At 33.0% G+C, this 13,248-nt stretch overlaps 1 protein-coding gene across 1 annotated transcript; it reads left to right on the top strand.

The window, feature by feature from the left end:
• Window positions 1-713: 713 nt before the first annotated feature.
• Window positions 714-13,133, top strand: LOC130443356 (dynein regulatory complex subunit 2). Its single transcript, XM_056777928.1, has 6 exons — window positions 714-841; window positions 3,531-3,819; window positions 5,621-5,928; window positions 7,713-7,917; window positions 8,346-8,602; window positions 12,911-13,133. The coding sequence occupies exons 1-6, from the start codon at window positions 714-716 to the stop codon at window positions 13,131-13,133; spliced, it is 1,410 nt and encodes a 469-aa protein (XP_056633906.1).
• Window positions 13,134-13,248: the final 115 nt, after the last annotated feature.

The raw sequence follows: 13,248 nt of genomic DNA, 5'->3' as shown, positions 1-13,248 counted from the left end.
ATATCCATCCGACTTTATCCAACATTTATTTATATTGGTGACAGTTGTTTACCACATAGCAACACTAACAATATAGGTACCTGCTTGGAAATTTTTTATTAAATGTAATATTTTAGCTATATTCAGAACGAAGCAAAGATATTCAATTTTGATCGAAATATGATGACTGTGAATAAAATAGTGTAGAAAAGTTTCATTCCTGTCTCGGGATCATAGCTAACCAAAACGCGGAGCGTCTTGGTTAACTATATCTAATCTCTCGACAGTAATCAAATTCTTCCCACCTCGGTGTGTAATATACTATAAAACGCTTTCACGCATATAATCACATTTAACACTGTTGGCTGTCACTGGCGCTTTAGTGGCGGTTGAAGAAAAAAACGTGAACGATCATTATGTTTCAATCTGAATGCTGTTTTAATGATGTGTCACGCATAGTATTTACAAATGAGGTCTGGTAGAAGCGGATATAAGATAATTGACAGATGACAGATGTCTGTATTGTAATAAAGCATCTCCCGAAATGTTTGAAAATTTTCATAACAACTGCCATATATAGGAGAGGACACTTTTCTATGACCCACTCTGTAGATACGTTTCCTTGTGATAAATCATTAAAACTTCATATTGACAGAAGTTTATTAGCGATTGATACATTTTATACCCATTCAATTTCTGGCGAGTGATATACATTTTATCGTTATATAATTATAATGGGTCCAAAAATTAGAATTCAACTTTCTCCTGAAGAAAAAGCTGCGTTGAAAGCAGCAAAAAGAATAGAGAAGAAGCGCCTTAAACTAGAGAAGAAGAAACAAGAGCAAAGGGACGTTTTACTAAGGTTAGTTATTTCAAATTGGCATAAAAAACGATTATCTGAACTAGAAGTTCGTGTGTATTAGAGAGCATCACATATATGACGAATTTTCCGTTATGCTGGTACATGATGTTTTTGATAAGTAATTGCCATCATTTTGTTTGTATGGTCACATTTGATATCTCGGTCTAAGCTAAAAGAATATATTGAGAATAATATGACTTCAACAATAAGACTATGACTGATGTCATTTATCTTAAGTAGTTCAAATCCCAACCAAAATCTTATAATATGAATTTATTATGGGAGAATTGAGCTACAAAGAGGAATTTGAAAGTACTGACGCCCTAACAAGTTTTTATTATCAATAAATAAGTTGTAGATTTCTAAATTTCCATTAAATAGCATTCATTCTATATTTTTCTTATTTCTTAATGCTCTACTTACTCACAGAAACGGTAGAAAAACGTTCTTTGATATATTGAAAGTTATGGGTCACGTGCAAAAAGGCACAAATGTATTGGCAGAAACTTCTTAAAAAAGAGAGCCGCCTCTCTTTGAAACGATGCGATGTTATAAAAGGTTCTTTTACGCATTACAATATCACTCTTTTACCGAAGACTCATCTTCAAATGTGATCATATCTAATTCTCCAAGACGTAAATGCGAAACCTTTGATCTTATTTGAAAAGTCTGCTTTTTTAGCTTCTTATTCAATCTTCAAAACAGATTTTAATTTAAGTTCACATAATAAATATCTTACAAAGATGGCTGTAATATCCTTGTGGGCATTTGGTATCGAATCTAATCTCTAAACAAATACAATATAAACTACTGATAAATTAAGTTATTTATGTAGCAAAGAAATATACATTATAGTAATAGTTTCGAAGCGGAATGCGATAATTATTCAAAAGCAATACTGTTTTTTTTTTTTCGGAAAAGTGACTTTCCAGAGGTTGACGTGTGTTGATTGAACAGTTTTTACATGGAAAAGCAATTAAAAAAACTAAGATGAATTCACTTAAACATTATCCTAAGCTTGTTCCCTCCCAAGGTAAAATTTTCAGGAACTCTCTTCTTTGCCATGTGAAAAAGCAAGCACATGAAGGTTGAAGTGTTCAGGAAAAACGCTGAAATCTGATTCCCCAAACTTGCACTTCTCTAACAAAGTTCCGATAACATGACGTTTTGAACGTTTGCTGGCGAACTCGGTGCTCATGGGCCATGTCTGTACTGGATTTTGCAACTACTACTTTAGAGAGGATGGTATCTGACATTTCAGATGTAACCCTGTCAGGTGTGTGATAAAATACTCAGGTCAACGACTTTTTATCTATGGTCTAGACGCTCTGAATTTCTGGACACTCCTATAAGACGAATTACTCTTGTCTACATTGAGTCGAACATCATCAGGGTATGCTTAGGATCCGAGCACCAAACGCGTTAGCATTTTGCTGCTAAGTCTTTGCTGCCTTAAGCCCAATCAGATTACTTTTACCCCATTCCAGAATGTACTGAAGATCGGTATTGATGCGATAATGATCTGTTGTTGTCTACAAGTTGGGTGTTAGCTGAGTTTATTTCGGTGGCTAATTTAAACAACAAAACCAGTCTGTTATTGTTGTCGAAGCTATAAATCGGATTGGCCGCTGTGACGAGTAGATCGTTAATTTAGAGCAGAAAGAGGATGTGTCACTGGGGAACACCGGCACTTCATAAGGGTATCTTACCTGGCTTAATTTGCTATATATGTTGCCATTCCAGTCTCGAACAAGAACCTTCGATATGCCCAAAGAGAGTGCCCGTGATTCCCGCATTTTTCTATAGCTTCAGTTATAGTGACATATACCAGGAGATCTCCAGTTGATCTATGTTTATGAAGTTCATATTGAAGCTCGCTGATCATGCTAGCGTACTTTTGATGAAGTAACATTTGGTGATTGGACTAAAAAATCAGACAGTAGTTGTTGAGAACTGTCTTTTTTCTTTCTTTTTGGCTGTATTGATGTCCAAACCTTTGAAAAGGTTTGCAGCATCTCGGTGTCGAAAGTCTATTTCTTGCATCGACAAACCAACCCTAGGCTAGTGATTTTACCTACGAGTGAAGAGTTGAGTTAGTAGAAAATAAACGACCTAACAATTCTGCTTCCTCGTTTGCGGTCTCCTGGATTGACCAATCTTTCCTAATCTATGGTAGAATTTTGACTTATAACTATTTCTGCTACAAACCTGAAAGACCTTGATGTGTTTAGGCAATTAAGAAGTTGTTTTCCATTTGGTACTAGTATTTGGCCGCCATTTGCCATAAACAGTATTTGTATTGTTGCATTAGTACAATTCCTATCAATGTTATTTGTGAATTTCTTGAGGTGTGAGGTATATAGGCTTGCATACCTACCAATATTGATTCCAAAATCCCGTTTGCAAAACTGAAGAATCCTTGAGACTATAGCAGACATTATTCATATGAAAAATGAAGGGAAAATCTTTTATATACTTCAATTAGGTGGATCTCTGATACCAGACAGAATGTGGTATAAATGGATCTTACTGGTAAGAGTACCAAATTTTTCTTGAATCTTATCAATTAGTCTGGTATATCAAATTATGAGAAACAATTGAATGAAACAATATTGTGAGTCTGAAGCCTAGAAACCTCATATTTATTTCTTTCTAATCTAAAAATAATAACCACAAAATTTTTTCACAGAGAGCTCAAATTCAGTGACGTTACCATTGGTAGACACGAAAAAGAATGGAGACAAATGTTAATGGACATTGCCCTCCCTCATATGAGAGACGAATTAGAATTTGCCTGGCATAACTTCGAACTAGTCATAGATAATAAAGATTTCACAATTTCCTTGTTGTTGGAAGAAATAAAAGATTCCGAAGAGCAGTATTCCATGAATTGTAAAAATCATATCGAGCACATTGATAAACTATTAGATATGTTTAAAGAAAGAATGGAAGAACTCAAACGTGATTATGACAACGAGGTAAGATTTACGAGGCTATTAAATAACGAGACTACGCACCTAGAGGGCGCCCTAGACGGGTGGGGTAAAAAACGAGTAGTGCGTTGGGTATCTAGATATCTTGTCTATGCACGTCCCAAAACATGATTCCGTCACTATTATAGTATTTGTGCAGTAGCGGTTTGAAACAAACGTGTTTTTTTCTCGTACCGAAAACCAGGAGTAACTTATCAATCTTGAATTTCTCGTTAAATTGAAAAAAACTCCAAGGGCCCAGAGACAACTGTAGATGACCATCGCCCAGGTTGCCCTGTGACAGTTTCAACTCCGGATACAATGACCAAAATCAACCAAGTTGTGTATGCAGATCGTCGAATGAGCATCCGGATGATTGCCGAGGCAGTAAACGCCGTTAAAGAAATGGTTTGAAAAATTTTACACGAGGAATTACACATGACAAAAGTCTGTATGAAGTTGGTGCCAAAAAATCTGACTCCGGACCAAAAACTCTTGCGTCAACGGATTTGCTCAGACTTCCTTGAAAGGTTAGAAAAGTTAGAAAAAGATTTGCTTTGAAAGGGACCTGATTTTAGTCGATGGAAGTGGTAAAGCAAAACACGGCAGAGCTTCTAAAGGCACTCACTAAAGAAGACTTCCCGTATTGCTTCGATCAATGGAAAATACGTATGGAGAAGTGTGTGGCGAGGAGAGGGGAGTATATTGAGAGGAAGCATTCGAATGTAGAATAATTAATCTTTGACATATGCCTAGCACAAGATTTTGATTTCTCTGCCACCCATTCCGTAACCGTTGCCTAGCCGCCACTTTTTTATGATTCACAATAGGTGAATAACAGGATTTGTTATATTCTAGAATTTATCAACAAGTTGTCGTAGAATAAATACTGCCTGTACGCAGGATCTTTCTGATCTGAGTCCTTGCTGCTCATATTCTAATGTGATCGAATTAATTTATTCAACTTGACTTCACATAATTAAATTAACGTGTATAAAAAACTGCAATAAACAGAAAGTGGAAAATTGTCGTTTTATGTCTAGAACAATAAAAACAAGATAGCTACAAGGAGGGAGTTGATGACATTGCATCCTCATTGTCTCCCTTCAAATTAACAAAAGAATAAACGTTGCGTCTTACGGTTTGAAAAGTTACTTTAGGATGACTCCAGTGAAGCCGTCCCAACGTTAACAAGAAAATGGTAGCATTTAACGTACAGTTAATAATAAAATTGCTAGGACGTCACTATATGACAATCTGCCCGTGATATATTTATTTTTAGTCGAATTGGAGACGTTCACCATCTTAGCCGGTGTTAGCCTGCAGGAATTCAAGACTTTTCACCTTGTTTTATCAATACAGGAAACAATATAACTCATATCGTTTCCTATTCCTTCATATTAAATAATGGTGACAATTTTTTTAATACTGTTTATACTATGCCAATATACTTAAGATTTTTTATGGATATTTAGTAGTATTTATTAAAGTAGTGCTATACTGCGTGATTTCGGAAATTTTTGTGATAAGTATTTCATATTTTTATTCAAAAATTGTAGTGTATAATTGTCAATATAACATATACAGACCGAAATATGCATACTTATTAAACATCAAATTAAAAAGAGTTTTATTTGAATGGACTAATAGTGAAATATCCATTACATAAATTATAATGAATCAATTTTGATATCGATATTTCGTTTCCGAAAAACATCTTGTCGGTAAAAATTTTCATTGCTGAGAATCCACCTAATTAATTATGTTCGGCAGATTTTTTTCTATTTCTATGACCCGTATTTTGCAGATTAGTAATTTGGAAAAGAAAACCGAAGAAGAAGTAGGAGAATTAACGCAAACATTAACGGATGATGAGAATTATGTGAAAACCATTTTGTACATATTGGAAATGGCTAGAAAGGAACAAAAGGCGAATATCCGAGCAGAATATTTCAGCAAAATAGAAGAAGAAGAGACTAAAAATGTACAGTTGATCCAAAGGCTCCGAGGAATTTTGGAAGCCGTACATTTTGGTATAGAAAAAGACATTGATGAATTTCTTTCTAAATATAACAACGCAATCAAAGAGAGGAAGAAGGGATACGAAAAACTGAAGTAAAAATAAAATTTAATTTTTTATATTGTTGTCAAGAATTCGATATAAAAATTTAATTTGAGGAATGATGCTTGAAATAGGCTTGAACCAATGAATTTAGCAATTTTTTGATTTTTATTTGGATTTTATTCTATGTTGATGTTTCGCTCCTGACTATAAGCATTATCAAATGACTTATATACAAAAATGATTAAAAAATGTCATAATATATACAGGGTATTACAAATTAAGTTAGGGCGCTAGTTATACGGTTTGTACTAAGTAGTATTGCACATAACTTTTTCAATATTAGATTTATTGAGTAAAATTTTGAATGAACTTGAACCTTATTTAGTTTGACACCAAAAAGGTACTTTTGATAAAACTGGATACTGTGTATCCAGTTTTGATTTGAAAATTATAAAGTAATAGCCGATGCTGGTATATGATAAATGTATTAATTGAACTGAAAATAGGCATATGAAAATCTAAAAAAATGCTTATAACATAAAGTAGAATTTAATTAGAGAAAGTAATTTTGATATAAAGTATTAATAAAGTAATTAATTATTATTATTATTAATTAGTAAGCATTATGTGAATTGAAAATTTTTTGTTGTGTAAATGAGACCTCATCTATGAAATGGATAATTTAAAAAAATTAAAGTTGTTAATTTGAATTTATGTTATGCAAAACTTTTGAGTCTTGTTGGCGCTTGAGAAGTTCTATATTTTTATTCACAGAAAATCTTTCGAAATTGAAAAATGAAAACCAATAGGAATTTTATAGCAATTTTTTTTACATAAAAACTTCAATTCACTCTTAGGAACTTGTGATATTTATCTGCCATTTATCAATTCCATCTCTAAAGGATTCTGCCTGTCTTAACAAGCACCCCAACACAGCCAACATCGTCGTCGTTATCGTGATGCTCCTCTTCAAAGATGTTTCTTTAAATGAAGATACATTTAGTAATCACTGATCGCTAAATTAGTACTGTACGCACGATAATCAAGTTGTTCTCAACCAAATGCTCTAATCAGATTAGGTTTTATTAGCCGCATGATGAAAATTGATGAATTTACTCAACATACCACGTCTTTTGATTTAAATATCACTTCTGAATTTGGTCACAATACGTCGTTGATTTTATTGTATATACCAATAACTGTCCCAAAGCACGGTACATGGTATTTTCGATGATGAGAATATCTATTTGAACTTAACTTCCTCGACCGACTATCGCCATTCCATCGCCACATACTTATATATACTCCTATGACTATTTGTCTTCTAATCATTGCCTTGTTCGTTGTAACATGAAAGGAGAGTGAAAGAACTTGCGAAACCGTCGGTTTGTGTTCCTATATCGGTGTTTTTGATACACAACGTGAATACAATTTTCAAAAATTCAAATACTCCGTCAGAATTTTGAGACACTTAAGCTAAGTATCAAGAAAATCACGAATTGTTTTCTCGTCAAACCACCAAGAATGACAAAAAGGTGGCCACTGTAAATCTCTTATTCTTTTTTTATATTATTTCTATTCATTTTTACGTTACTGAGAAAGTAGAAACACTTTATTTTAGTATTAATTTATATGTGCTAAGGCATCTCTGGCATAGTATTTTCATTTAGATGACAAAGTTCCAAATCGAACATTAGGAAAAAATAACTCTTCATTATCTCTCGATTCGATTCCAAAACAACAATTATAATTCAAAACTAATGGTGTTTATTCTAATAAGAAGATGATCTTCCATTTTTTCGTGTTGAATCAACAGTAAAATTTTATTTTATAGACAGCAAGACGACGCCCTTCAAGAACTATTAGCTTTTCAACTAGATAAGATAAGGAAAATGCACGAATCTATAAAAACGCTTAGGCAAGAGTTGGCAGATTCTCAAAAAACCCTTGGTAGGAAGCTTAAAGATTTGGAAACCGAATTTCAGTTTTTTAACAATGCTTTCAACATTTTAAAAACACGATTGGTGAAAGATAGGGAAGTAAGTAAGCCAAACGTTTATTTTTCAATGGTATAGGAAGATATAATTTGCCAATACAATTCTGCCAAGCTTGTTAACATTAATTCGAAACATTTTTTTTTGAGAAATAGTAGATCAATGAACACATCAAGAAAAAAAGTTTCAGTTTAGAATCAATGATCTAATCGAATAAATAGGAAAAAACATTGGTAGTAGCATATTGTAAATAAACCAAATACTCAGTTTTATATAAATTAATACAATTGATTACTTCCGTTCTTCTATAATGTACCTTATTGATTGTTGCTTCTATAGTTATATACATTCACTTGAAATGTGTAGATAACTTTCATGTGACACAGCCTAACGGCACACTAATAAGTTAATCGATGAAAAGTTCTCCGATGCTAAAGATCATTTCGAATACAATTAAATCCGTCTATTTTCAGTTAGACGCAAAAAAGATGGAAATACTAACTGTTAATCACAATGAGACAGTACAAGCTCTTCAAAAAATTAAAGAAAAAGGAGAACATATACTGCACATAGCTGCGGTCTGTCGGAAATTGGAAACACAAGAAGAAAAAATTCGTCCTTTTCCTTCGAATTATTTGAAAGAAGATACAACTGGAATCGATCAACGGGTTGAATCAATGGAAATATTGGATCTTTTTTGGCAAAGAGTGGGTCAAGCTGAGGCATCAAGGTAAATACCAAAATATTTTGCTCATAATACAGTATGTCATGGTATTTGGAAGTTAATTCACAACATTCATTCATTCCTAAGTACAAATGGTACGTTCAATAAATTAAATAAAAGGTGTTTCTAAAGTAATCTGAAGATTTTATGCTAGAAATTCGTCAAGCATTATTGTACATTTTGTCATTCAAATTGTATACGAGACTAACATTTTTCCAACAAATTCTCTGCGCTTAATAATATCTGTTTTTTAGTGATACTAGATTTTCAGAACTTTCCGATTGGTAGGTTCGGAGTATTCAGACTTTTTTCAATTTTTACAGAATTCTGTCAGTTCAACCAAACCGTAGAAACAAATGTCGGTGTGCCAAAAAAGTCGAATTAATTAATAACAATTAATAGATGATACGAGGATGTATTGATATCTAGTTAGCTTAGACCAGTTCCATGCATAAATATTGCGTTACTATAGCAACGAACAATAACTTATTAGAAGTGTCAGTGTGAAGTTTGACGTCAAAAAAGTAAATTGTGAAAATCGAAAAATTGGAGTATTGAGCCATCATCAAGTACCTGTATTTAAAAGGGTTAAATGGGAAGCTCAATACCCTTGGTGATGAATGTCCTTCGAATGCGACCGTGAAAAATTAGACTCCAAGCTTCAAAAGAGGTGAATTTTCCGTTGAAGATGATGATCGATCGGGCAGTCCAGTTTCTGTGTCAGTCCCCGAAAATATCAATGCAGTTCATGACATGTTTTTATCAGACCGTCGAATTGGGCTAAAGCAGATATCTGAAGCACTGAATATTTCATACGAACGCGTTCATCATAAAGTTCACGTCAATTTGGATATGAGAAAAATTGCTACAAAATGAATCCCCAGATGTTTGAATGTTGACCAAAAGCATGCAAGGGTAGAAGCATCGCGTTCGATCAGTGCTCGATTTGAAAACGATGTAGACTTCTTAAACCAAATTGTTATATAGATGAGATTTGGGTACATTTCTACGATCCAGAAACAAAGCAACAATCGATGGAATGGCGACACTCTGGTTCTCCAAGACCTAAGAAGTTTCGCGTCTGCTAGAAAAGATTTTTTGGATAAAAAATTAAAGAGAAAAGACGCGGAAAGCTCTCCAAAGGTGTTTTGTTTTTGCAGGACAACGCCCCTGTACACAAATCTCATGTTGCTATGCACAAAATTCGTGATTTAGGGTTTGAAATACTAGAACACCCCTTTTATTCACCAAATTGGGTTCCGTCCGACTATCATCTCTTTCCTCAACTGAAAAAAGTTTGAAAGGTCGGAAAAAAGTTTCTTCCTTGCTCGACCATCGTGTATCCCCAGATAAAAACGGAATTCATCGTTGAGGATGATATGATTCCATTACTAGTCTCACTGAATTCTCTTCTTGAATTAGAACAGTTTCAAAGTTTACTCATGTTCTGTTTATACCTTTGTCGTAATCGTAATTACTCATCAACCATCCTTCCACGTCATTTAGACCAGTACTTTACGATTGCTTAGAAGTTGATGTATTTAAGAGCAAAAATCCTTTGTTGACCTGGATAATCCGTATTTGCTCTAAAATGTTTTAGATTGTATCATCTCAGTCCACTTCAACTACTCGTAGTTGCTGGTGTTTTGATTCTCTTTTAATGTCGTTGTATGTAGTTTTCTAATTATTCGGGTTTATCATTTATTTCCTAGATGCCCAATTTCTTATCACTTAGTTGTGTACTGCTTTTGTATGGTTTTATTTTCATTGGCTGTGAATCTCATTATTCGTAAAAGTTTTACGCTTTTGACAAAATACTCGATGTTGAGAACCGGACATATTGAGTACGTAACCATTTATTCAATTATCTACTCCATTCTTGTGCATGTCTTCCTATGATAGGACCGCTTCCTTTTTGACTTCAGCCTTCAACCAACGTACATGTATTTAAAAAAAAATTAATATTAATTTACTTACCCTGATTATTTGAATTTAAGAATAGTTTACTGATTTCAAAGTAAAGTAAGTAGCTAAATGAGAAGAAAAGAAAGAAGTCCAAACAACAAATAAAAACTCATAAGCACGGCCGGCGTAAGCAAGTACAGCCTGTTCCGTACGCCGTTTCTTACAATCACCATTAATATAAATATAAAAAAAAAATATTGGAAAATGAAAGCAAATAGTCAAAGAGAAAGTATGATATTTCATTTTTTGCTTGTTGCATAATATGAAATATACCTGATCTTTTTGTAAAATTTAAATGTTTATTTGGCAAAAAGATTATTAAAGAGCTAGTCACGCGTGACAGCTACTCGACCACTCCTTGTTTATACAAAATAAAATTACTTTTTTCTTGAGATTCACGTGGAGGAATGAAAAATTTATACTATTGAAAATCGAATTGAAGAGCCTTTTAAATGTAATATAACCCATTCTATTAATTATTATTACCATCAAAGGACTGAGCAGGTGAAAATCATTTCCCTACGACCACTTATGAAAATTATAACACTGCACACATATTTTTACCCAAGAAAGTAGCTTATTTCACACATGTACTAAAAACAAGAAAACATACATGTATTGAAATGCTTCATTTTCTTATGCTATATATGGTATCGAACGATAGAGGGAATAAGCAAAAACAATAAGTTAAAAGTATAAACAAACACACAAGCAGTCATTTTGTAAAATTGTAAGTATTGTGCTGGCAAAAAATGGATTCTAGTGATTTTGCAAATACCCCTCCAGAAATAATATAAAATGATAAAAACACTTCTCTTAAATTATTGGCTGGGAAATCTAGAGTAAGACATCTATGTGCTTATGATCAATTTACTAAATGGAGATAAAGGAAACAAATGAAAAGTTCGTTTTCTGAGAATGTACTTCTGACCTATATGAATGAATTGTCATTAAAAGTGCAAAGTCCGATTTTGTGGACACAGTACTCAATGCTGAGGACTTCTTTATCTATTGAGCATAATGGTGATATTTCCAAGTACCTAAAATTAAAGGCATTCTTAAAATTAAAAAGTGATGGCTATAAAACAAAAAAAGCCAAAGTCCTGTCGCAGCAATAAATAAATAATTTCATAGAAACCGCTCTTGATGAATTACATTTATTTACAAAAGTAAGCAAGTTTAATATCTATTATTTCGTCCGAGTATTTTTTATTATTTTCGGTTATACTTAACCTTGGTATATCAGGAGGATGCGAAAGCAGGACCTCACACAATTGATTATAAACGAGAGGATTTGGGTACAGCTGCTGTGATAGAAATAAATAACACAAATAACCAGGTGTCGAGAAAATTCACAATTACTGGACAGTTTTATGATTGATGATGATTCTTAAATCTTCCGAATCCATAACAATATACTGTCCACACCTTTAGGCGTTCTTCTGCAAGAATTTACAATTATGGTAGATGCAGAAGCAGATCTTGCTGCATTAAAACGCCACGGAGGAAGGAAATCCTCTCCGTGGCTGAGCAGTACATAGATGACTCTGCAACTATTAGATGAATGAATAAAATAATAAATGCCATTAGCAACGCAAGCAATTAAACAAAGAAGCTGCAAATAGAAACATTGAACATAGTGTTGAACAAAATGCTTAATGACATATTGATACTGCACAACCCAAAAACAATGCAAGTTCGTGTACTTCATCCATACAGCACCAATAATCCAACGTTACAAAATCCACTGCAATTTAGTAATTGTTATAATAACAAGTTTACCTCCAGCTTTTATAACGTCTCAGAAAAAAAGTAAACCAAAATCATTAATAATTATCTAGTTCTTGTTAAATATCTAATATAGTTACAAAAAAAATATTGTTCCATTTCTTCTTTTTCTGTTCTTTAGTTATAAAATATTTCATGATCATTCTTTTCACTTTTGTCATCTCTACCATCACAAAATAAAAATATTTTGTAGGATTTTTTAGCACACATGTTCATATACTTTTCAACACGTGTGATATTGTTTAATTGACTTTCTTATTAAAAAATACGTCTTTTGAGGAATGTTTTAGGTGGTCGTAGGAAAAATAATGTACAAAGCTCGTTGGAAAGTTTATTTCGCACTCGTTACGTTGCAGCGCTCACCACTACGCGGTTCGTGCAAAACAGTAACTAGTGCGAAATGTAATATACTAATTCAGATAATGTAATCTCATATTATGAAACAAATAGATCAATATTTTTGCGTCGGAAATGAATGCACCTGAATGTATCTCAATTTCTTTGTAAAAATTTGTTCATTTGTTTATATTCTTCTTTATCAAACAAATTTGAAATTTTCAGATACGCTCTTATTGAAGAACGAACATTTTTAAAAACTGAAAATAACATTTTACAAAGAAAGATACATGAATTTTGTCAATGTTTGCAATGTCCTGTTCCACAAACATTGGATAACGAAGAATTGAATTGGCCACCTTATATAGGACATATTTCTAAAAATGTTACTGAGGCTATTTCAGAGATGAAAAAGTATCAAGTGCATGATTATCCTTTCGGGAAATGAATTTTATTGTAAAATATTAATCGCAATAAAAATAGAAATATTTTGTTTGTTGTTTGCATTTCATTTTAATCCTTCGATTAACGGGTTGAATATGTGGAAATATTGGATCTTTTTT

This window comes from Diorhabda sublineata, chromosome 4 (genome assembly GCF_026230105.1).
Source record: "Diorhabda sublineata isolate icDioSubl1.1 chromosome 4, icDioSubl1.1, whole genome shotgun sequence".
Lineage (NCBI taxonomy): Eukaryota > Metazoa > Arthropoda > Insecta > Coleoptera > Chrysomelidae > Diorhabda > Diorhabda sublineata.
The sequence above is the reverse complement of the archived record's forward strand: the minus strand, read 5'-3'. Positions and strand labels throughout refer to the sequence as shown.

Coding starts and splice junctions, on each gene's coding strand:
- LOC130443356 (XM_056777928.1), top strand. CDS start 714: ATGGGTCCAAAAATTAGAATTCAACTTTCTCCTGAAGAAAAAGCTGCG. Junction 842..3,530: donor CAAAGGGACGTTTTACTAAG/GTTAGTTATTTC, acceptor ATTTTTTCACAG/AGAGCTCAAATTCAGTGACG. Junction 5,929..7,712: donor AAGGGATACGAAAAACTGAA/GTAAAAATAAAA, acceptor TTTATTTTATAG/ACAGCAAGACGACGCCCTTC.